The sequence below is a fragment of the Propithecus coquereli genome, unplaced genomic scaffold (genome assembly GCF_000956105.1).
Source record: "Propithecus coquereli isolate 6110/MARCELLA unplaced genomic scaffold, Pcoq_1.0 Scaffold416, whole genome shotgun sequence".
NCBI lineage: Eukaryota > Metazoa > Chordata > Mammalia > Primates > Indriidae > Propithecus > Propithecus coquereli.
In genome coordinates, this window is record NW_012149908.1 from 383,288 (window position 1) to 408,685 (window position 25,398).

Below are 25,398 nucleotides of genomic sequence, written 5' to 3' on the forward strand. Positions count from 1 at the left end.
CTATAATTAAACTATCAATTGCTAACAAATATAGAATCCCTTCTCCTTGAAAGCTGAAAATTTAAAAAGATACTCTTTATAAAATAACTTCGAAGTCAAAATCAAAACTAAAATGGCAGAATTTCTAGAAGATAACAATACAAAATATTAACAGAACACTATATATCAAAAGCTATAGGATACAAGTTAAGCAGTGCCTATAGTAAACTTACTCTTAAAGACCTACAAGAAAATAAAATAAGTGAATCAAGCAGCTAATATAAAAAATTTACAGAAAATAACAACAAAACAATCCAAAGAAAAGAAGAAACTGATAATGATACAAGTAAAAAATAAAAAAAAGAAAAAAAGGGAAATTAGCATACTGAAAATGGAAAACTAAGAAGCCTAAGACCAAGTTAGCTGGAAAAAATATAAAATGAGAGAAAATATAAATTCACAATATGTGTTGGAAATGTTAAAAGAATTACAAGAGGCATTGATTAACACTGTAAATAATTTTTTTAAATTGTATCAGATTAAAAATAGTCAAAATGAAAAAAATTATAAAAAGGACCTAAGAAGTGAAAAAAAATCTAAATGGACCAATTGCCATGGGAAAAAAAAATACTAAATGGAAAAAGCTGGCAAAGAGTTGCCTTCTCCAAAGCTTGAGAACAGTTTCACAGTTGAATTTCACCAAACATCTTAGGAAAACATAAATCCAAATAAGGAAAGCTTCTTATTTTTTTTTTTTAATAAAGCCAACACAACATTAATAGGAAAAAAAGCTAAATTAAATAAGACTCTAAGAAAAAACTTCAGATCTCACAATATTGACAACAAAATTCTAATAAATGATTGATACAGAATTTAGTAGCAACTAAAAGAATAAGAGATTGTGACCAAATGGCATTAATTCCAGGACTTCAAAGAAAATATACTAGGAAATTATTAATATAATTCACTGTGTGCGGAGAACCAATGAAAAATCACATGGTCAAATTCATAGGTGCTAAAAAGGACATATTAAATAATCTTGCAAAATCACAATTCTTAATAGAATAAGAATAAATTAAATCTTCTCAATTTCACCTAAATTTATTTTTAAATTTAACATGATTCCAATTAAAATATAACCAGTAATATTTTTAGGAAGCTGATTTTAAAGTCCTGGAATAATATACATTCAGGATTAATCAGGAAAAAAACTGAAGATGAAGAGTAAAAAAAGAAGGAACTATCTTAGCAGACACTAACGCATTAAAGACAACAAAAATAGTGTGGTGCTAACACATGAACGACAGACAGATGGAACAGAAAGGAAAGTCTATAAATAAACCCAAGTATATATAGGAATTTTGTACCTGCTGTAGCAGGTATTTTAGGTTATTGGGAAAATGATGAATTATTCAATAAATGTTTTGGGACAGTTAGGTGACCATCTAGAAAAAAATAAAGATCTCTATCAATGTCCTTACATTAAAAAAAATCCCAAGTGGGCCAAAGGTGTAACCATGAAAAAAACCCAGAACGTTTCTAGAAAAAACATAGGAGACTTTAAAAAAATCAAATCTGAGAGAAGGGAAGACATTTTAAAAGCAGGATAGAAGACTCAGATACTGTAAGAGAAAAGACTAACAACATAAATACCAGAAATTTCTGCATGACAAGAAAAGATCTGTTAAAGTTAAAAGGCAACTGACAAACTAGAAAAGATGTATGCAAGACATATCACAAATAGTTAATCTGTTAAATATATAAAAGCTCCTACACATAATTTTTTAAAAGATAAGTTATCCAAAAAAAAAAAAACTGAGCAAAAGTCATAAAAAATAAGTCCCTAGAAAAGGCAATCCAAATGTTCATACACACATGCATACAAAATATGTAGCCTCACTTAAAATCAGCAAAGTATGATTTCACATTTTGTTCATGGTACCCGAGGTGTGCCATATCTTACTGGGGAGACAAAACAAGACATACCTTTGTATTTCCTAGTCCCAGAAATTTCAGCTATTTTTAATTTTAATTTTGTAAAGCCAAGAGTCTTGCTATGTTGCCCAGGCTGGTCTCAAACTCCTGGCCTCAAGCAGTCTTCCCCACTTAGTCTCCCAAAATGCTGGGATTACAGGCATGAGGCACCACACCCAGCTAATGTCAGCTTTTTAAATGCCCTATTTGGGCAATTTGGATGATTCTTTTTTTGGTAGGCAGACTAAATCCATTTCAAATGTGAATTTCCACAATATCATTTTGTGACATCTTTTTTAGCACTGGTGTTCTCAGAGAAGGAAAATACTCTTTAGCTTGTTTCTCTGATTTACTGTGATGGAAATATCTCTTGACTCTAATAGCTGTTCTGAGAAACCTTTCAATATGCAAATTTTAGTGCAATACATATTTCATAATAATATGCATTACTCTTTCACCCTTTTATTTCCGTCATTTTGCACAGCTGAATATTTTCCTTCTTCAAAAAACAACTAACAAAAATTTCTGTGTTTGTGCCTGTGTATGAACAAGATTTGGGCAGAAAGGTGGGTGTGTGTGGCATTTGAAAAAATATCAGTCTAATGGTTCTGTGAAGTTTCAACCCATCCTTCTGAAAATAAAATGATACTATCTTGCATTCAGCACAATGCCTCCTATGAGGAAGGAGCTCTGTGTTGATTATTACTATTATTAAAAGGTCATCAAAAATCTAAAGAAAGAGACACTATTATTATTCCCATTTTATAGCTAGTAAGTGTTGGAGCCAGTGTTCAAACCATATTTTTCGGATAATGAATCTATTGAACGTACCTAGGGGTTTGGGAATGCAGAAATGCATAGTAAGAAGAAATTAGGTTGCCTGCGTAATGTGGCTCTACAACAGCAAGAACAGAAGATAAACAATATAGTTCCATATAGCAAAAAATGTGGAGATAAAACATGTCCTTGATGGCTAATATTATTAACAAATATTAACATATTAATATTTCTCAAACGATCAATAACATATTCTAATTGATTTTAAAACCTTTCTTTAGGCTGTCTCTGGACAGTGTTTAGAATGGCTGAGAATTATGGGTGTTCCCTCACTTATGTGTAAGAAGTAAACCAGGAATTTCAGTTTTTGAATTTTATTTGTGAAGTGTTGTTTCACACTCAAGGGCACAGGGTTGAAAGGAACCTCTAGGATTAATTTGGAGTATTCCCTTATTTCTGGCAGAAATGTGACTGAACCATTCCTAAAATGGTATATTATTAATAATTCAATATCAAAATCTGTAGGAAAGAAATTCCACAATTTTCATTTGTATTAACTCAGTTCTGGGTCTCATAACTCTGGCTATTGGGGAAGTTTTCAATTCCCTTAAGGATATAGGCTTCCAACATAGCGGGTATCATTAGCTTTATCAAGGCAAACACAAGTTAAATGCAATGAATTGGCCTAGAGATTACAGATCCAATTAATGTTCAAATCTTACAGATAATACCTCTCACAGAATATTACAGATAGCAGATGCCAAATAGTATAAATGCTTATTAAACTGAATTGAACCGGAAAGCAGGGAAAAAGCTGTCAGGTTAGCAAAGAGCATTAACGACTTGAGGCATCACTGCTGTCTTACTTGCTCATTTCCTGACATCAATACTTAGATTCTGTTAAAAAAAAATTTATGCAGAACAAGAAAAATGCTGACTTATCTATGAAGATCATTTGATGATTCATTCGACAAATATTTATGGTGCACCATGTGCCAGGTACTGTCCCAGGTTCTCAATATTTTCAACATATGCTACCATGTTTTAAAGCAGCAGTCCCCAACCCTTTAGGCACCAGGCACTGGATTCATGGAAGACAATTTTTCCATGGGAATAGGGGAGTGAGGATGGCCAGCCACGGGGAGTGGCTGTAAATACAGATGAAGCTTTGCTAGCCTCACCTCCTGCTGTGCGGCCTGGTTTCTAACAATCCACAGACTGGTAGCGACTCACGATCCACGGCCAAGGTTTGGGGACTGCAGTTTTAAATAATGGTGTGTAACCATAAGAACCCCAATTGATTCCATGTAAACTAACTAAAAGTTCCTGATATGAGAGTTTAATGAGCTCGTGAATGTGGTCACATTCCCTAACATCACTAATCGTATAATGCCAATTCCCTTGACAACACCATAAGGTCCACCTGCACTTCGGCATCGAGAACCTTAAAAGTAGGGAGTTAATAGTGACTTTAAGAAAGATAGCGTGGTTGCTAGAAAAAATAATAGACTAGGAATTCAGAAACTAGGCTCTGAAGTGGTGTCATTTCTGTCAAGTCACTTAATTCTCAGAATCAGTTTTCCTACCTGTAAAATAAAATGAATTAGAAAAATGTTAAAGCCTCTTTTATGTCTGATAGTCCATAATCTTAAATTAACAGATCTAATTAAATCTAAATTCTAGGAGGAAGATAAAGTCTACATTATGAGTCTTGGGTCAATTCCTATTAATGACACAAAAATTTCCCTTTCCTGTGCTGTGACATCAAAAGGACAATATAAATAAAGAAAATAAATGTGTGTGTGTAAGTATTTTTAAAGTGGTCACCAAGAGCGCCATTTTACAGGTGATTCAACCCTTCAGATGATTTGGCTACAGCGTGTATTTCTTCATTTCCTTTTGTAAATTTTCTTATCAGATGGCAGAGGGGTTGAAAAAAGACAGAGGGGAAAGGGCTGGCTAGTGTATATTTACGGTATCGGCAAAACTTAAGTTTTAAAGTTAAAAGGTTTCAAACTTCAAAGAGGAGTTTAACTTGTAGTTAGATTTTAGACGCTCTCTGACTAACGTTGGACATGAAGAAAGACAGCAAACCATGGGGAGAGAGATCTAGTTTAAGTCCTAGAGAAAAATAATAACGGAGACTTACAATTTAGATACAAAGAATATTATTACGAAAAAAGGAGCTAGAGACTGTGATGGTGCTGAAGATTAGGCTGAGCCTTGAGTCAATAGGTGATTTGATATCCTGGAACCAAGGGAGGCCCAGGTTCTTGCTGCGGAAAGGACGTCTGACTGAATGATAAAGCGGGTCTATATACGTTTTAGTGGTTTTAACATACATTCTGCAAGTGAGTGACCTCTCCAGGTCATCTGATTCACTCTCAGAAAAAATGTGCAAATTAATAAATCTAAATGTTGAGACATGTACACCTTTACAAAAAAGTTATACGCAAATACCTTTACCAAAAGTATTTCATTCGAAGGCAAAGATCTGAACTGTCACAGCATGCACGTCTCCGAGTTTAGCACCCCCACAGGCGGGCAAGGGTCGTCCCTTCAGGGCGGGCTCCGGCACCGCCCCGCCCCCAGCGACCCCAGCCGGCCCGGGAGCCGGTCTCTCAGGACGCGCGCCGGGGGACCGGGGCGGAGGCGTGGAGGCTGTTCCCCGAGCAACCAATCAGCGGCGAGGCCCGGCGGTGGCGCCAGTGACGTAGAGCCGCGCTTCCCTCCGCCCCGCCGCGGGCCGGCGCTCGGCGCCGTCAGCCAAGCCGGCTCGAGCACTAGGGGAGAGGGAGTAGGAGGGCTTTGGGGCCGACCGGCTGTCGGAGGGCGGCGGGTCGCGGGGAGAGGGGGAGTGAGCATGCGCAGGAGCTCCGGGGAGGGCGGGGGAGGAGGGGCCGGGCGTGGGGAGCCGCGCGCGCGCGCGCACGAGCGGCCCGCTGGCGGCCGCGGGTGGAGGGGGCGGTTCCTCGAGTGTCGGCGACCCGAGGGCGGGCAGGCGGGCGGCAGGTGCCGCTGCGGCCGCCGCCGCAGCCTCCTGCTGATCCCGCGTCTCCTTTTCCTCCGGCGGGGATGAGCTGGGCTCCGTCAGAGGCTGCACCTGTCGGCTGCCCATCACCCCGGGCCTCCTCGCGTGACCTCGGCCTCCTCGCGTGTCCGGCCCCCGCGGTGCGGCGCTGCCCCTGAGAGGGAGCGGGCGGCGGCCTCCTCCGCCTCGACTCCTCGCTCGGGGGCCGCGCCCGGCCCCCTCCCCTCCTCCGTCCGCTGTCCTCAATGTCTCCCCGGCGGGGAGGGGGCTGCCTGGGAGACACGCAGAGCGGCCCCCCCACGGAGGCCCGTCGGCGGCGGCAGCAACAGCGACCAGCTCGGCGCCCCGCAGCCTTCGCTGGTGGCGGCGGCCTGGAGGAGCCGCGCACCCGCCGCTGCCCCCCGAGCCTTGCAGCCGCCGCCCGGCGCCCGAGGAGAGGGCGGCAGGCGCCCCCCGGGGAAGATGAAGGCGGAGGGGGGCGACCACTCCATGATCAACCTGTCGGTGCAGCAGGTCCTGAGCCTCTGGGCCCACGGGACGGTGCTGAGGAACCTCACGGGTAATTGATGCGCCCGCGCTGGGGACGGGGATGCGGTGCCGCCCCTTGCCTCCTTTCTCCCTCCGGAGCTGGAGAGGCGCTCCTGGCCGCCCCACCCCCGTGTGCGCCGCGCTCGGGAGCGCCGGGTCCCAGGCCCCGGTGAGGAAAGTGTTAATCGCATCCACTCTCTGCGTGTTCCGGGGGCGCTGGCGCCCGCCACCCCCTTCTCTGAATCGCCGGGGGAGCGTCCACGACCCCCGCCTCCTGCCCCGCACAGGGAGGGCTCCCTGCGGCGGGCCTGCCTCTGGAGTACGCGCGGAGTAGCTTTAGTGCCGAGACTTGAGCACAGTTAGCTTTTATTTCATTACCCTCCTCCCCTCCCCCTTCCACACACACACACACCACTTCTTGCTGTTTAGATCTTTTTTTTTGGTTTAGTTTTTTTTCTTTATGGCAAATCTCAAACCAGATGTAGAACTTAAATTCCCAGCTCGCAATGATCAATTTGCTTCACCGTTAATATTTTTGGCATTATAGATGACTAAGTAGATTATAATGGGTCAGGGGCTGGGCCAAGGTCTAGTGCATAACGAGCATTAGCTTTATATATCTCCTCTTCTCCCCATTTCCTTTTGTTTGTCTCTCTCTCTCTCTCTGGCCTCAGCTGCTACTTCTGTGACATTTGATAATGTGAATTTCCCTTCATTCGTTAAGGCTTGGGAATTAACTATATGTTAATAACTACAATTTCTAATTGTAAAAGTGAGCAATAATACACATAATATTTTTATCTAATCTGTAGGTTTGCTTTGTGAAGAAACTTCTGGTTTTGTTGATGTGGAAATGCTTATATTACACTCTGAGTTCTGAATTTTAAAAATACCCTCTAAAGAGTAGTATTTGTAAGAAAAAGATTAAATTGCAATTTGGTGATTCTCAGTGCCTGATTTTTAGAGGAAAAAAACTTATACTCAAGATTTAATTCTTGGAAATGTGTAAGGCAGTTAATTTCGATAGAACATTAGTGTTTCAAAAATACACTGTGTCAAACTGATTAAGAGTGCTATGAGTATTTTATAAATATAATCTATGTTGACAAGATGTCCATATATATGATAACATTTCTACAACAATTCTCTATCATACCATACTTTATATATATATAAGGATGTTCACAGAGAAAAATTTTGTGGAGTTATATACCACAAAGGACAACTTTAAGGACACTGGTTTCCTTAAATATGGAAAGTATGAAATTAAGGTAGATTTTGGATTGACTTTCAAGGTTTAACTTGGAGCAAACTGTCTTTAGATGATGGTTGCAGGTCAGGAACATGTTTTTATAGTTCTAAAAAACTAAATTGGCAAAGACCATTTCATGATTCAATTGAATTTAGAGATAGACTGCTTCATCTTATTTATGGCTTTCCTTGCGTTTATCCACTGTTTCATATTTCAAACATATCAGTGTGTTTATTGGAGTGAAATGAAAAGTAAGGACTTAATAAGAAAATGTATTTATACAGCATCTCAGGGATATTGACGGTGCAGTTCCAGACCACTACCATATAGCGAATATTGCAATACAATGAGTCACAGAAATTTTTTGGTTTCCCACTGCATATAAAAGTTATGTTTACACTGTACTGCAGTCTGTTAAGTGTGCAGTAGCATTATGTCTAAAAAAACCAATGCACATATCTTAATTAAAAAATACTTTGATCATATGAGCCTTCAGGACTTGTAATCTTGTTGCTGGTGTATGGTTTTGCCTCCATGTTGGTGGTGGTTGAAAGGCTGGAGTGGCTGCGGCCATTTCTTAAAATAAGACAAGAATGAAGTTTGCCCCATTGATCTCTTCCGTTCAGGAAAGATTTCTCCAGCTTGCAGTGCTGTTTGATAGCATTTAATGCATATTTTAAAACTTTCAAAATTGGAGTCAAATACTCGTGAGCCCTCCTGCTACTTTATCAGCTGAGTTTTATGGAAAATTCTTAATCCTTTGTTGTCACTTCAACAGTATTCATATTATCTTTACCAGGAGTAAATTCCATCTCAAGAAACCACTTTCTTCTGGTCTGTCCCTGGATCTAAAAAAAAAAAAGAAAAAAAGAAAAAAAAGAAACCACTTTTGCTTATCCATAAGTAGTAACTAACTCCTCATCATTCAAGCTTGATCATGAGATTACAGCAGTTCAGTCACATATTCAGGCTCCACTTCTAATTCTAATTCTCTTGCTGTTTTTGCCACATCTGCAGTTACTTCTTCCCCTAGATCTTGAACCCCTCAAAGTCATACATGAGGATTGAAATCAACAACTTCCAAACTGCTATTAATGTTGATATTTTGACCTCCTCCCATGAATCATGAATATTCTTCATAACATCTAGAATGGTGAATCCTTTCCAGAAGGTTTTCAATTTACTTTATTCAGATCCATCAGAAGAATCATTATCTATAGCAGCTATAACCTTACAAAATGTATTTCTTGATAAGACTTGAAAGTCAAAATTACTCCGTGATTGATGGGCCGCAGAATGGATGTTGTGTTAGGAGGCAGGAAAACATTAATGTTCTTGCATGTACATCTCCATTAGAGCTCTTGGGTGACCATGTGCCTTGTCAATGAGTGGTAATATTTTGAAAAGAACCTTTTTTTCTAAACAGTAGGTATCAACAGTGGACTTAAAATATTTAGTAAACCATGCTGTAAACAGCAGGGCTATCATCTAGGCTTTGTTGTTACATTGATAAAGTACAGGCAGAGTAGATTTATCATACATAATTCTTAAGGGCTCTAGGATTTTTGGAATGGTAAATGAGCATTGGCTTTAACTTGAAGTTACCAGCTACATTAGCCCCTGAAAAGAGAGTCAGCCTGTCTTTTGAAGCCAGGCCTTGACTTCTCTCTAGCTATGAAAGTCCTACATGTCATCTTCTAATATAAGGCTGTTTCATCTACATTTAAAATCTGTTGTTTAGTGTAGCCACCTTCATCAGTGATCTTAGATCTGTAAAACTTGCGGCCACTTTTACCTCAGTACTTGCTGTTTCACCTTGCACTAATGTCATGGAGACAGCTTATTTCCTTAAACCTCATGAACCAACTTCTGTTAGCTTTAAACTTTTCTTCCACAGCTTCCTCACCTCTCTCAGCCTTCATAGAATTGAAGAGAATTCAGGCCTTGCTCTGGATTAGGCTTTGGCTTAAGGGAATACCGCAGCTGGTTTGGTCTTTCTATCCAGACCACTCAAGCTTTATCTGTATCAGCAATATAGATGTTTTGCTGTCTTCTCATTTATGTGTTCACTGGAGTAGCACTTTTAATTTCTTTCAAAAACTTTTCCTTTGCATTCACAATTTGGCTGTTTGGCACTAGAGGCCTAGCTTTCAGCCTATCTTATCTTTTGACATGTCTTCCTCACTAAGCTTAATCATTTCTAGCTTTTCACTTAAAGTGAGAGACACTTGACTCTTCCTTTCACTTGGACAGTTGGAGGCCATCATAGGGATATTAATTAGCCTAATTTCAATATTGTATCTCACAGAATAGGGAGGCCTGAGGAGAAAGAGAGACAGGGGAATGGCCTATTGGTGGAGCATCAGAATACACAAGATATTTATCAATTAAGTTTGACATATGGGCATGGTTCATGGCACCCCAAAACAATTACACCAAGATTACTGATCCCAGATCACCAAAATAGATATAATAAAAAGATTTCAAATGTTGCAAGAATTACCAAAATGTGACACAGAGATGCAAAGCAAGCACATGCTGTTGGAAAAATGGCACCGATGGACTTGCTTGATGCAGGGTGCCATAGACTTCACTTTGTAAAAAATGCCGTATCTGTGACATGCAATAAAAGACAGTATGCCTGTATATGTTAATGACTGGCTTAGCTCATCAAAGGGTATTTTGAGAAAGTTAGCTTTGGGAGCCATAGAGTAAATGTAACTTACCTCTTGGCCAGATTTAACAACATTTTAAAGTATTTAAGATGCTAATCATTTTAGTGTCTTCCATTTCTATCAGTCACCCATTAAGTTGATAATAATAGTCATTAATTCAGGGTTAGCTCCATTGTCTCCCAATATGATCTTAAAACTTGTCATTTGCTCATCGGACCTTGCCATTTCATAAAGTACTGAACATCCAGAACTAGGATTGAGGTAGGACTGAGGAACATGGGAACCTCTGCTAGGAAATAACTAGTGTCTGAACATGCAAAATTCTGTGTGTCAGGGTGAAAATGCAGAAGGAAGAAATATCCTTCTTTAGTGGCTTAGTGTACCACGTTAGGAACCACATCATTTCTAAAAAGGGGCAGTCTGTGAGCAGTAACATTGTGATGTGGTTCATTGTGGCCTTCTCCATGCCAGTGACTTTGGGGATCCCTTATGTATTAATATTTTTAATCATTAGTCAAGAGATGTTACCTACAGTGCCATTTACAACTTAAGTCTATTAAAAAGAGGCAAGCAAAGGACTCCTAAAGCAAGACAACTATCATTTATCAAGTGCCTGCTGTGCATTAGGTACTTTCCATGTGTTATTTCTAATCTTCCGAATAGCTCTTCAAAGCATATTTGCAAGGAAGCACAGAAAGGTAAATTAAGTTGCCTCCAATCATATAGCTTGTAAATGGCCGAGCTGAGCCTTTAGACCCAAGTCTTTGCCTACACAACTCCTTTTTCCCCTTTACCATGCTACTTTAGCTACCTCCTCTTTACACCCTTTAAGCAGAACTAATTTCTTGCTTCATCCTCCTACTTCTGTTTTTTGTACATACTTTTATTATATATTTCAATTACATTATAATTTTTATTTGTCTCTTTTGGACTGTGAGCTTTTTGAGGATTGGACCATTTTCTTACACATCGTTGAATTCTCATACACTAGCATTACAGTACCTGGCACATAGTATATGCTAAAGACATGTTTATTGAGGTGAGTTTTTAAAATAATTTTTTAACAGTTGCATGATTTAAACATTCCACCTTGCATTGTTTTTTTAGCTACATCTCTGAGTGAACATGAGGAATGAGATGTTAAAGCAACTCGTATAGATAACTATCATACATACCTTTAAAGCGTACAAATGCTTATTGAATGCAGTTTTTTTGTGCTAGGTACCATGCTTTCATGTATTTTATTCAACCTTTTCAACAGTCTTGAGGGGATTATTGTTTGTCTTTATTTTATAGCTTCAGATATTGAAGCAAAGAGTAACTTGCTTAGAGCTGATAGCTAATAAGTGAAAAAGTCATTACCTTTTTTCACATGATAACATACTATTAAATCAGAAGACATTTTTATCGTCATAAAAAACTTGGAAATGAAACAGATAATAGAAAGGAGCATAGTGTAGAGCTAGAGTGATATGGATTTAAGAAATGACTGTATGAAGAATAGGTTAATTAAATACCATATGAAAGGGGAAGCTGCACTTATTTCTTTTTTTTTTTTTTTCGTTAAAACTAACAGGTGTGATGTTATTCTTCTCTTTGTGCCTTATCCCATAGGCAAAATGGGAAAATATACTGACCTTTGGAAGGCAGCTATGCGCACCAATATACTACCACACACATATTGACCATTTTATGTTAGAGACTGACCTTTAGAAAGTAGTTTTGTGTATGTATTACTTTGATAAAAATACACTTTTAAAAAGTAATGATGAAATCTAGAAACATCTTAACGTTTTTAGAGCTAGGACTACTTCATTTTAGAAATACTGAAATATCACTCCATTAGTGACATGACAAGGCTGGGATCAGCAGTTATTTGATGACAGAGGCAGGACTGGAGCCAGTGTCTCCTGACCCTTAGTTCTGTGCCTTTCCTTTCGATTCCACATAGTTTCTTAACCCACGCAGATCTGAGAGATGGTGAATCTTATGGTACAGGGTGAGCATTCTTAATCTAAAATTTGAACTCTGAAACGCTCCAAAATCTGAATCTTTTTGAGCGCCAACATGACACTCAAAGGAAGTGCTCACTGAAGCATTTCAGATTTCATGTTTTCAGATTATTGATATTCAACTGATAAATACAATGAAAATATTCCAAAATCCAAAAAAATTCAAAATCTGAAACACTTCTGGTCCCAAGCATTTCAGATACAGGGTATTCAACCTGTATTTAAGATTATCCTGGTGAGTATTTGTCTCAGTGAGCCTGAGAATGTATGAATGGAACAAATTTGTCCACAATAGAATATACTGGAAAATGTAAGATATTATTGAATAATAATGCTTTCTAAAATTTTAAGTTACTATTGCCTTTATAAAAGTTAGTGATCCATATTTATTATATGTCCAGTTTTAGAAATCCTACCAACTCTGGCCAGGTATTTATTTTAATATTTTTACGTCTTGGAAGACCTACTATGGGAATTCCATATACAGTGTGTTAATCCCTGGAGACTCCCATCCCTGTCACTTAATAACCATTGCCATAGTTCTCTTCTCTGTCACTTCCCCAAGTGTGTATTTCACAGGATTCCTAAATTGTTTTACTGCGTGTAGGTTATATGCTTCTTCAGTTTACTTCCTTTCTTTCTCAAATAGATTTTCTTCTTTGAATGTGTCCTAAATCCCTACCTTCTCTCTAAAATTATAGTCGATATTGTGTATGCTTTTTCATTTTTATAGTATCTTGACTTTAAAAAAAATCTACAGTTAAATGTATTCTTTTGCCTTACTTTTATTTTCTTCAACTACTTTGGTTTCCAACTTTGTGTCTGACCCAAATTTGGTTGCTAAGGGTTTAGAAAAGAATATTTAGAAAAAAGCAGGGTCCCTAAACCCCTGGATAAACACAGAGTTGGGCTGGTGTTGGAAAGGGATAATTGTTCCCTGGGAAAAAAGCAAAGGCTTCTTTAGGCTGGTCTGTCAGTGTTTGCAGCAAATGTAGGGGCAGGTACTCCCCTCTTTCACTGGTAATAAGCACTGGGAGGCTGAGAATTCAAACTGGAATGAAGGTTAAAGGCTTTTCTGTGTGTGTGTGTATGTATGTATGTGTATACAGTAGTCCCCCTTTGTCCAAGGGGGATATGGTCCTAGATCCCCAGTGGATACCTGAAACCATGGATAGTACCAAACCCTATATATACACCACATAATGATATTTTGGTCAACAATGGACTGCATATGTGATGCTGGTCTCGTAAGATTATAATAGAGCTGCAAAATTCCTATTGCCTAGTGACATCTTAGCTGACATAACGTCATAGCACAACATCTTATGTGTTTGTGGTGATGCTGGTGTAAAAAATCCTACAGCACTTCCAGTTGTATAAAAGTATAGCACATACAGTTATGTATAGTATATAATAGTTGATAGTGATACTAAATGACTATGTTACTGGTTTATGTGTTTATTGCACTGTACTTTTTATCATTATTTTAGAATATGCTCCTTCTACTTATTAAAAAAAAAGGTAACTATAAAACAGTCTCAGGCAGGTCCTGTCCTTAAGAAGGGATTTCAGAAGGCATTGTTATCATAGGAGATAACAGCTCCACATGTGTTATTACCCCTGAAGACCTTCGAGTGGGAGAAGATGTGGAGGAGGAAGACAGTGATACTGATGATCCTGACCTTCTCTAGGCCTAGGCTAATGTGTGTTTGTGTCTTAGTTCTTAACAAAAAAGTTTAAGAAACAAAAACGTAAGAAATTTTAAAAATAGAAAACAGCTTATAGAATAAGAATGTAAAGAAAGAAAATATATTTGTATAGCTGTACAATGCGTTTTTTTTAAGCTAAGTGTTAGTATAAAAGAGTCAAAGAATTAAAAAAAAATTAAAAGTTTATAAAGTTGGTTGGGGTGCAGTGGCTTATGCTTGTAATCTCAGCACTTTGAGAGGCCAAGGCCGGAACATCACTTGACCCAGGGGTTCAAGACCAGCCTGAGTAACATAGCAAGACTCCATCTCTACAAAAAATTAAAAAAATTACCTGAGCATTGTGGTGCACACCTGTAGGGCCAGTTCTCAGGCGGCTGAGACAGGAGGATCACTTGAGCCCGGGAGTTTGAGGTTGCTGCAATGTTTCAGGTGAGCTACAATGATGCCACTGCATTCTAGCCTGGGCAGCAGAGAGACCCAGTCTCAATAAATAAATAAGTTTATAAAGTTACAATAAGCTAAGGATAATTTATTAAGAAAATTTTTTTATAAATTTAGTGTAGCCTAATTGTGCAGTATTTATAAAGTCTATAGTAGTATACAGTAATGTCCTAGGCCTTCACATTCACTCACCACTCACTGACTCACCCAGAGCAACTTCCAGTCATGCAAGCTCCACTCATGGTAAATGCCCTATACAAGTGTACCATTTTTTTTCTTTTATTCCATATTTTTACTGCACCTTTTCTACATTTAGATATGTTTGGATACACAAATACTATTGTGTTGCCTACAGTATTCAGTACAGTAACATGCTGTATAGGTTTGTAGCCTAGGACCAATAGGCCATACCGTATAGCTGCGGTCCCCAACCACTGGGCCATGGCCCGCACCGCCACCCCGCCTACCTGCCCAGCTGTCTCTGGAAAAATTTCTTCCTTCAGACTTAGGAACCTGATGGGCTGCACAGCAGAAGGTGAGTGGCTGGCAAGTGAGCGAAGCTTCACCTGTACAGCCACTCCCCATGGCTCGCGCATCACCGCCTGAGCTCCACGCAATACCCCCCACCCCCACCCCGTCCATGGAAAACTTGTCTTTCATGAAACCAGTCCCTGGTGCCAAAAAGGTTGGGGACTGCAGCCATAGGTTATACCATGTATGTTTGTGTAAGTACATTCTGTGATTTGCTCAATGACAAAATCTCCTTACTGATGCATTTCTCAGAATGTATCTTGTCATTAAGCAACATATGACTGTACTGTGTTTTTTCCTATATACCTATGATACAGTTTATAAGTTAAACACAGTAATAGATTTACAATAATAACTAAAAATAGAACAGTTATAACTATACTGTAATAAAAGTTATGTGAATGTGGTCTCTCTCTCTCAAAATGTCTTATTGTACAGCACTCACTTATTTTCAGACCACAGTTAACATTGGGTAAGTGGAAGGTAAAACCTCGGATAAGGGGGGACTATTGTGTGTGTATCTATGTATGTATCTGTGTGTGTGTATATATGTGCTTATTTAATTTTTAGGATATACATATACATATTGTAGTTTCCTTTTAGACTTCATGACGGCTAAGCCATTTTAGATTTAATGTTCAGTGTCTGCAAAAAAAAAGAGGAAAAGAAGTTTGTATCTAGTCTGTATATTTGGAATTGTTCACCCTCATACTGGCACAGTCATCTCCTTTTCAGTAGTGCCCACAAGCAGTTGTGCTTCTCTTAGTGTTACCCTGTGTTCTAGCTTACCATGAGGTTAAGTTGCTATTCCTAAATGCTCTATTGGAGGCAAGTTTATATAGATGAGGTTACAGATGTCTACTTAGAGTTATTTATGTTTTGTAAGTATAGCCCTAAAGATGTATGCTACTTTTCAGTATTTGTGCCAGACTCCCGAATTTACTTTTCTGCAAAATATGTGAAAAATCCCTTACTCTTTTGAGATACAAAGATAATTAGTAAGTGCTGGTATGATTGGTACTTTATAGGTCTGAACTTTTTATGAGGCTTACCTGTATATCTTATTGAGAATGAAGTTGCTGCAGTTTTATAAAAATCAAGCTTGTCATTAGGTTTTTACTTTTTTAATTCTTACCTCATTATCTTTGGATTATAAATCCATATCCTCTGGCAATACCAAGTCCAAGGTCCAGATGACATTTCTTAAACATAAAGCAATTTCTAAATAAGCCTTGGGACCACTTAAGTTTGATTTTGACTCTTCAGTAGTTAACTATGAAAGTAAAAATATATTTGTCTTTGCTTTGTTTAACGATTGAAAGGAAGGTCCAGGAAAATAAGATGATTTATGAAGAGGAGTCATAGTTACTAGGGATATTTTTTTCTATAGAAAGGAAACCTAAACAGAAGATGAGGGAACAGGGAGGGACGATGGGGATGAGGAATTGGAACTAGGAAGGAAAATGAAATTAAGAATGGTCAGATGTAAGAGGAAAGCCCAGAGAGTATGGTACTATAGTAGCTATAGTAGTATCAGATGAATAATTCTAAGGATGCTGTATTTATTGGACCACTACTGTGTATCAGTTACTGTGTAAAGCATTTTGAATGCATCTTCCTATAGTAGGAAGATATTTAATGTATATATCAGGCGTGACAGGCTAATTATGTATTTTTAAAGACTAAATATTTTAGCATTAAAAAATCATAGAATAAATAGTGGCAGTAGCAACACATTTAAAAGAGGTCTCATTAGACATCAAATTCCATCTAGTGATTTTAGCTAAGTAGATTAAGCCTCAAAGGAAAAAGATTTTTCACCAAGCTTCATGCAAATAGGAAGAACAAAATTTTTACCTGGAGTCCAGTTGCTTGTGATAAAATATAAATCTTAGACTGTAATTTAGGAGCATATATGCACTTATTGTAGTAGGACTTGAAAAAATGAAAACAATTTTGAGGACTATAGATTGCTAGATGAATTAATATTAGCTTACTAACATGTTCCATTAATACCCATTATTTGATATACTAGCTCATGTATTTGAATGTACATCAATTTTCTAGATTTTTTCATAATTCTGTCATATATTTTATAATTCTATTTTTTTAACCAACAGTTTACCCTGACAGATTGTGTAATTCTTATATAAGAAAAATCATACCCAGAATTTCAATACTTAGGAAGGAGAGTGATATATTTTCTTTTTAGAAATTTTACTTTTAGTAATTAACAGTTCTCTAACACTTTTTAATGTGCCGGGCATTGTTAAGAATGGTACATGTATTATTAATCACAATAATCCCCTGAGGTAGGCACCATTATTAACTTCGTTTTTAAAAGTAAGGAAACAGGCACAGAGATATCTTGCCCCTTTGAAACAGAGCTTGTAAGCCTGACTTGAAAAATTATCACTGTCAGTCCTAGTCAGCAAACACTTGAATAACTATATTGGATACAGTGCTGTCAGAGATACAAAGATAAATAACACATGGTGACTGTTTTCAAAAGCTTATATTCTAGTGAGTATTAATTTATCAATCTTTGGATTAGTTATCTATTGCTGAGTAACAAATTACCCCCAAATTTAGCAGCTTAAAACAAGGAACATTGATTTTCCCACAGTTTCTTACGGTCAGGATTGCTGGTTCTGGCTCAGGGTCTCACAGCGTTTCAGTTGAGTTGTCTACCAGGACTGCATTTTCTGCAGACTTGACTGGGGCTGGAGGGTCAGCTTTCAAGCACTGTCTTACTGCTGTTGGCAGGAGCAGGTGTAAGTCTCTCCATAGGGCTGTTTACAACATGGTTTTTCGCAGAGTGAGAGATAGACACATGCACACAGAGAAACCAAAACAGAAGCTGCAAAGTCTTTTATAGACTAAGCTGAGAAATGGTATACCATTATATCTGCTGTATTCTATGGGTCATGCAGACCAGCTCTAGCACATTGTGGGAGGGGACTGCACAAGGCTGTGGTTGGGGATTTTTGGAGGCCTCCTAGAGGCTGGCTAAGACAGTCTTAAAAGTAGGAATGGGCAGAAAGGAATGAGGCTCTGAGAGGAGAGACCAGGACCAATATAACAGGTGAGGGGATGAAGTATCTGTAAGGGAAATAGAAGGTGACTAGAACAGCAAAAGGCTATCTTGATATATAAAAGAATTATATTAAATAGCAGTGTCTAGCATTTTCAAGAGTTAATCTTGATATTTCTTGATTGTATGTTACGTGCCAGTCTCTGGTAAACACTGATAAGCAAAAATGAAAATACCAATCATCACTCTTGAGGAGCTCGGTGGTCTAGAGAAGCTAATGTTTATATAAAATATTAAATAGTTCTTTTATGGCTCATTGAGTTCAGGGAGAACCAGGCAGTAAGATTTTGAACACAACAAAAGAGGTAGAGTGGAGCGAAGAAGCTGTTTATGGGAGGGTGGAGAGAGAGGAGAGGCGAACTGTTTATGGGATTGTACTACTGGGACTTTATTGAGTTGCTTCTCTTGGATGTCTTATGTCTAGCAAAGATGTTTTTATCAGTAATGTGAAACTGAATTGCCATTATAAAATATTCTCCTTCTCTTATCTGCCACCATGAACTATTTTAATCTGTTATGGTTTTTAAGCCTTGCTGCATATCAGAATCACCTGGGGCTGGTTATGCAGATCCAGGGTCCCCAGTCCGTACCTGTAGAGTTAGGATCTTTGAGAACAGGGACTAAGAAGCATCATTTTGAACCTGTTCTTCAGGTGATCTTGTTATTGAGAAGAGTAACGGTTGGGAGCACCTGATTAAAAAAACCTTAAGTTTTTTTTATGATCAATTTTTAGCTATGTTGTGATGTATAATAAAAGTTAATTTAGGATATTTAGTATAGCTAGACATTGAAATTTCAATATAAATGACTTATTTCCAAGAGGACATGATAACCCAGTTTTTTCTTTAAGTGACTTTTAACATAGCCGTTCAAACCTGTATTGTTTAAGGGTTAACTTTATTTTAAAAATTCTAAATTCTTTGGTTTATAGTAAATCCAAAGTTGATGGGAGAACTAAACATTAAAAATGTTTATGTAAATACATTAAATGAGCAGTTATTGGAATTTCCCCCCACTTGCATAATTGCAGTTATACTAGATTTCTATCTACAGATAAAGAGTAAAGAAGCAATAGGATCCTTGAATTTATGTGTCAAGAAACTGAGTTTTATCCTTGACTGCTACTGGCTAGCTTTTTTACTTTAGACAAGTCACATATTTCCCATGCTTAGGTTTCCTCATCTATAATACAATCTAATGTCAACAGTTTTCATGTTGATGTTAAGGGAAGGCATCATGATGTAGAAATTGTATGAGTTAAGAAAAAAAGTTTAGAGGTTTTACTAAGAGTTAAGGAAAAAATATGCATTTGCTTACAAACTTGTTCTTCAATTTTTGAAGTTAAGCAACTTTCTTTTTTAAGTGGGGCTTCTTCAGACCTTTAATATGCTTATTTGTAGCATGAAGCTTAGAACCAAGGAAATCTTTATTCCCTAAACACCTCTGACCTCTTAGAATTAGGCCTTCTTGAAACTTGGTTTAGGAAACTGTATTCAATATTTAAAGATCCCTTCCAGTTATGAAATTATCTTTTTTTTAAATCCCAGTACAGCATAATTGCTTCCTCAGGATTATTGTCAGAATAATACTTGTTAAGTTTTCTTGGTTATGCTTTTACTTCCTAATCTGTCATTCATTTGGTCCATTATTTATAACAGTTTTAATTTTAGGGATGTGTTTTATTGAGAGTTTCATTGTAAGTTATACTCATTGATGTAAAAAGTGTATTTTTCAGTATTTAGTATAAATATCCCTTGGGAATATTATATCATGAGTACCCTTGAGATTTTTTTTAGGTCAGTGATTTTAAAAAACTTGTTGTTACTATATCTTTTTTTATGTGATATATAATTTTAGATGCTTGAGGCATACAAGTAATAATCGAAACCATTATATAATTTACTCTTATTATAATTTCATAGTAGATTCAGATTTTGACATTTAATCCTTATACTTTTATATCTGAGTAAAAATCATCTTAATCATAATTGATTAATTACTTAGTTAATCAATTATGAGGAAGAAGAAATTGAATGGCATCTTTTAGGAAGATAGTGCTGTGGTTTACATATAGAGCAATTTTTGAACTAGTTTAAATAGCCTTAACCTGGTTTCTTTAAAGCAAATGGATATTCTGGTTGTTTTTAATTAAAAACCTATTTTTCTAGGAATTTTCTTTTACACTCACAATTCAATTGTGAGTATATAATTTACAGTTTGAAATTATATAATTAGCAAGCAAAAGGGTAATTTAGTTTAAGTGGGTAATAAACAGTGTTGCTATAAGTTTTAAGAGAGGCACTATGTTAAAGCAACTCTTGAAGGTGTCACAATTAACTTTGAAAACCAGTGTTTTTCTTTCTTTTAAGAAACAAAAGCAGACAATTATTAAATATCTATAATAGCTTTAACTTATATGTTAAATGAGATTGCAAGTGGACAAATACAGCAATTTATTTTTAAATCTGGTTGAAATATTAGACTGATTAAAAATAAGAAAAAATGTTTTTTATGTTTACCTTCAATTTAGCCTTCTTTGTTGCTCATTTTTCTGAATAAAGTTTCCATCTGGTATCATAATCCTCTGTCTGAAGAGCTTCCTTTAATATGTTTTGTAGCATAGGTCTTCTGGCAGTTGATTCCCCCAGGTTTTTTCTTTTTGACAAAAAAAGTCTTCATTTCACCTCTGTCTTTGAAAGATATATGCTGGATACAGATTTCTGGCTTTATAGTTTTTTTCCCTTTAAGTATTTTAAAGATGTCACCCTATTGTCTTCTGGTTTGATAGTTTCTGATGAGAAGTTTCCCTTTTTATCTTTGTTCCTTTGTATGTAATATGGCTTTTTACCTTTGACTACCCACAATATTTTCCCTTTATCTTTGGTTTTCATGAATTTTACTATGATGTGTCTAGGTATGTATGTGTGCTTTATTTTTGTTATGTTGGTTTTGGTTCTTGAGGGTTGGTGGGTATTTATCTCACTTGGGATTCTCATGGAGTCTTGGATTTGTGGTTTGATGATTTTCATTATTTTTGGAAAATTTTCAGCCATTACATCTTCAAATATCTTTTCTTCCCAATTCTCTTTCTCTTCTCCTTCTGGGATTCCAATTATGTATATGTTAAACCATTTGAAATCGTTTCATAGCTCTTGGATGGTCCCTTCTGCTTCTTTTATCCTCTGTTTTTTTCTCTTCCATTTCAGTTTGAATAATTTCAGTTGGTTTGTCTTTAAGTTCACTGATTCTTTGCTCAACTATGTCAGGCGTGTTTGTGAGCCCATTAAAGGAATTCTTTGTTTATGATATGTTTTTTTTTTTTTAAACTTCTAGCATTTCCATTTGACTCTTAGAATTTCGATCTCTTTGCTGAAATTCCCCATCTGTTCATGTGTATTTACCTTTTCACTAGAGCTTTTCACATATTAATAATTATTTTAATGTCTCTGGTTCTGTAGTCTAGGCCATCTCTGAGTCTGCTTCTGTTGATTGTTTTATCCCTCAACAATGAATTGGTTGTTTTTCCTGTTTTTGAGTGTCTCATAATTTTTTTTATTGAATACAGAACTTAGTATGTAGAATAGTAGAGACTGAGGTACATAATATTTATGCCTGAAAATGGGCCGCTGCTTCTCTTAGACTAGTAGTATGAAAGTTGATTTAATCTACTCAGGAGTTGAGCTGAATTTGAGTTTTTTTGTTGGTATGGTTACCTTCAGTGTATCACATGCTTCAAAATCTCTAGAGGTTGCTACTGCTGCCTTGAGCTTAGGGTGGCAGCTGGGTACTGCAGGGTTATTCCCTGTTAGTGCTCTACTATTAGCTTTAGCAGTTTCTGGATGCCTGTGCCACAGAACCCAGGTGGGTCACTGTTGCTTGTTACTTGCTGCAAGGCTCATGAGGGGCTGTCCTGTTTTTGTCTTGGGAATGCTCCGTATACAGTGGTCTCAAAGGGCAAGACTTTGTCAGTATTCCTGCCTTTCTGAACTATGACTTTCTGAACTAAAGTCTCCCTTATATGAGGTCTGTTGGAAAGTATCCAGCCATGTAATATGAAAAATAGAGACACTTATTGAAGAAGATACAAGAAACATTGTACAAAGGACAATGACACCTCAGTCCCCTTCAAAGTAGGCACCTTGGGAGCTCACACAGTTCTCCCAGCATCTCTTAACCTAACCTGTACACGTTCAAAATTCTCAGCTGTTCTGCTTGTCACAGGCCTTCCAGAACGTGGATCCCTTTCAACAGATTCTCGACCATCTTTGAAACATTTGTGCCACACTTTTATTTGCGCTGCACTCATTGCATTGTCCCTGAAAGCCTTCTGAATCATCCAAATAGTTTCCACGGAGGAAGGTCCAAGCTTAACGCAAAATTTGATACAGATTTGTTGCTCCACTCTCTCAGAATGCAACGGCCACACAGTACACATGCTCACTCAGCTGGCTCTACCACCCCACTGACTAGTACAGTGAAGTCGTCATTGTTCACGCATGCGCCTTACAGTCTACTCTCCTTGGCTGCCAGATGTCGGGCAAACCATTCTTGTTATGTTAACAATGGCTGGATACTTTCCAGACAGCCCTCCTATATGCGATTATTCTTGGGCAGGAGTTTCCTGCCCTTCTCTCAGCAGTAACAGATCTCTGCTTGAAATAGGATCCTGGGTCCTAATGGATTTCTGTTCCTCCCTCATAGAGGTTTTTTTCTTTCTGCCTTTCCCTAAACTGGAGCTATAGTTGAGCTTTGCCTGTCCCTTGAGGGTGACAGGATATACTGCCCTCCAGCAATGGCTGAGCCATTTGCTTTGAATAAGAGAAGGGTGGCAAGAAGCAAGGTTTTCTATGTTTCCCCTGGCAGCAGTGATCACCTCCTGGGGTCTACACCACCAGTGGTGGCTCTCTACCGAGCCAGCTCTGCCTATGACCTAGTCTTTCTAGGGAGCACCACTAGAGACACATGGAGAAGTACTCACAAGCAAGTGTGCACTCTCCTTGTGTCTGTTACTTGTGCCATTCCTCAAGACTGTCACCTTATCCCACACTTGGTCTTTACCCATCTGTGAAAATTTTAGGTGATTTCTTCTTACCCACTTGTATGTTGTTGCCCACCTCCTTTTCCTGTGCTTTATTCCAAGTGACACAGTTTGTATGTCCCCTCTCTCCTCCAGAGGCTTCTCCTTTGGAATTCAGGTTACTTTGTTGCCTTGCAGTCTCACCTCACTGATGGGCTAAAGAAAAGTTACAATTTTATAATTTATCTTTTTCTCATTGTTAAGGTGGCAGTAACATTCTTTGCAGCATTCTATATTAAAATTTAAATCTAATAACTGTTTCAGTGGTCATAGATTTAAAATTTGACAAAATAAATCATGCATTTAGGAAAAAAATTGGAGACACTACAAATTTGCGATTTACTAATTTTTAAAACATGATGAATAATATAAATGCATAGGTAATCTTCATATTTTTCTGTTTGACATTTTCCTGCTTTTAGTTTCTTTACTCCTTGTTTCTCACCAATGTTTGCACAGTGTGTATGGTAGATGGACTAAACATACTTTTCCATGCTTCCAAACGTAATGGCATTTTCATCTATCCAGCTATCGACACCAGAAATCTAGGAGGCCAGATGTCACATCTTCCTCACCTCTGTCATCCAGGCCATCAGCAAGTGCTCCTAAATATTTAGAATTCCTTTCAATCCCAAGGCTAGTGCCTACGTCCAGTCCATAATTTCTCTCTGGGCTCTCGAAATATTCTTTTTTTTTTTTTTTTGAGACAGAGTCTGGCTCTGTTGCCCTGGCTAGAGTGCTGTGGCATCAGCCTAGCTCACAGCAACCTCAAACTCCTGGGCTCAAGCAATCCTTCTGCCTCAGCCTCCCGAGTAGCTGGGACTACAGGCATACGCCACCATGCCCGGCTAATTTTTTTTTTTCTCTCTCTATATATATTTTTAGTTGTCCAGATAATTTCTTTCTATTTTTTAGTAGAGACGGGATTTCGCTCTTGTTCAGGCTGGTCTTGAACTCCTGACCTTGAGCTATCCACCCGCCTCGGCCTCCCAGAGTGCTGGGATTACAGGTGTGAGCCACCGTGCCCGGCCGAAATATTCTTATAGTCTCTTATCTCCTTCTAGTCTCACTCTTCCATATTTGCCAGAGTAATCTTTTAAAAAGGTAAGTCTGATTGAATAACTTATTTGAAGTCTTTCCTTGGTTCCCCATAACCTTCAGCCTTCACAATAATTCTTCATCCTTTAGAATCTATAAGACTTTCCCCTCCCCCTACCAAAACCAACTCTGGCTCCAGCATACCACTATAATTTACAACCTCTTCTCACCATATTTTTTGGCTTTAACCAAACAAAAGTTCTTACAATTTCATGTTGTCTATTGTACATAATTTCATGATTTGAACATCATGTTTTAGAACAGTGGTTTCTCATTCTTGTCTGTACAGGAGAATGAGAAACATTTAAACCTGGGGAACTAAAAAATTCTGATACTCAAGTTATATCCTAACCTAACCTAATTAAATCAGAATTTCCCAGGGTGGTATCAAGGCATCATCATTTATTTTAGGTTCTTCCAGCTGACTCCAACATACAGCCAAGGCTTAGCGTGCCCCCCCTACCCATTCCTCACCCATCTCCAACATGACTATCTCATTTGTTTAAACAGTGTTAATTTTTAAAAATCAGAGTGTAGCCATGACTCCTCTTGGGATCTTTCTTGACAACCTTCCCCCTTATTCAGATTCTGTATACCCCCTATATAGAATCAGCCTTATAACTGTGCTCTGTAGAAACTCAGGTATTAGAACATATGCCATTGAAGTATCATTAATTAAACACTCATAGTGTCAACTCACAATAATATATGAAAGTACCATGACTATAATTTTCAGTGAGGGACAGGACAGCCCCGCCGCTAGGGACATATATCAAAATAATCTAGAGCACGAGTCAGCAAACTTTTTCTGTAAATGTAGTACCTATTCTATTTTTAGTAATAGTAATTTGTTTTTAGTGAACAGTAAATAAGATAAATATTTTTGGCTTTGTGGGCCATAGGGTCTCTGCCACAACTACTCAGCTTTGCCATTTTAGCTTGAAAGTAGTCATAGACTACTATGAATGAGCAAGTCTCGTTCCAGTAGAACTTTATGGACACTGAAATTTGAATTTTGTGTAATTTTTATGTGTCATGAAATATTATTCTTTTGATTTTTTTTTTAACCATATCAAAATGTAAAAACCATTCTTAGCTCATAGACTGTACAGAAACATGGTGGGCTGGCTGTGGCTCATGGGCCATACTTTGCTGACCCCGATCTAGGATACTTTTTCAAATTATAAATTTATCATCTCCCTGAGAGTCTAATAAGCCCC

The 25,398-nt window shown here is 37.9% G+C and overlaps 1 protein-coding gene across 1 annotated transcript in view; it reads left to right on the top strand.

The window, feature by feature from the left end:
* Positions 1–6,172: 6,172 nt before the first annotated feature.
* TMEM170B (transmembrane protein 170B) overlaps positions 6,173–25,398 on the top strand; it is a 35,042-nt gene continuing 15,816 nt past the window's right edge. The window contains exon 1 of the mRNA XM_012653174.1: positions 6,173–6,320. Coding sequence (XP_012508628.1) covers positions 6,224–6,320 — 97 coding nt within the window. The 5' untranslated portion in view covers positions 6,173–6,223. The remainder of the gene's footprint in view (positions 6,321–25,398) is intronic.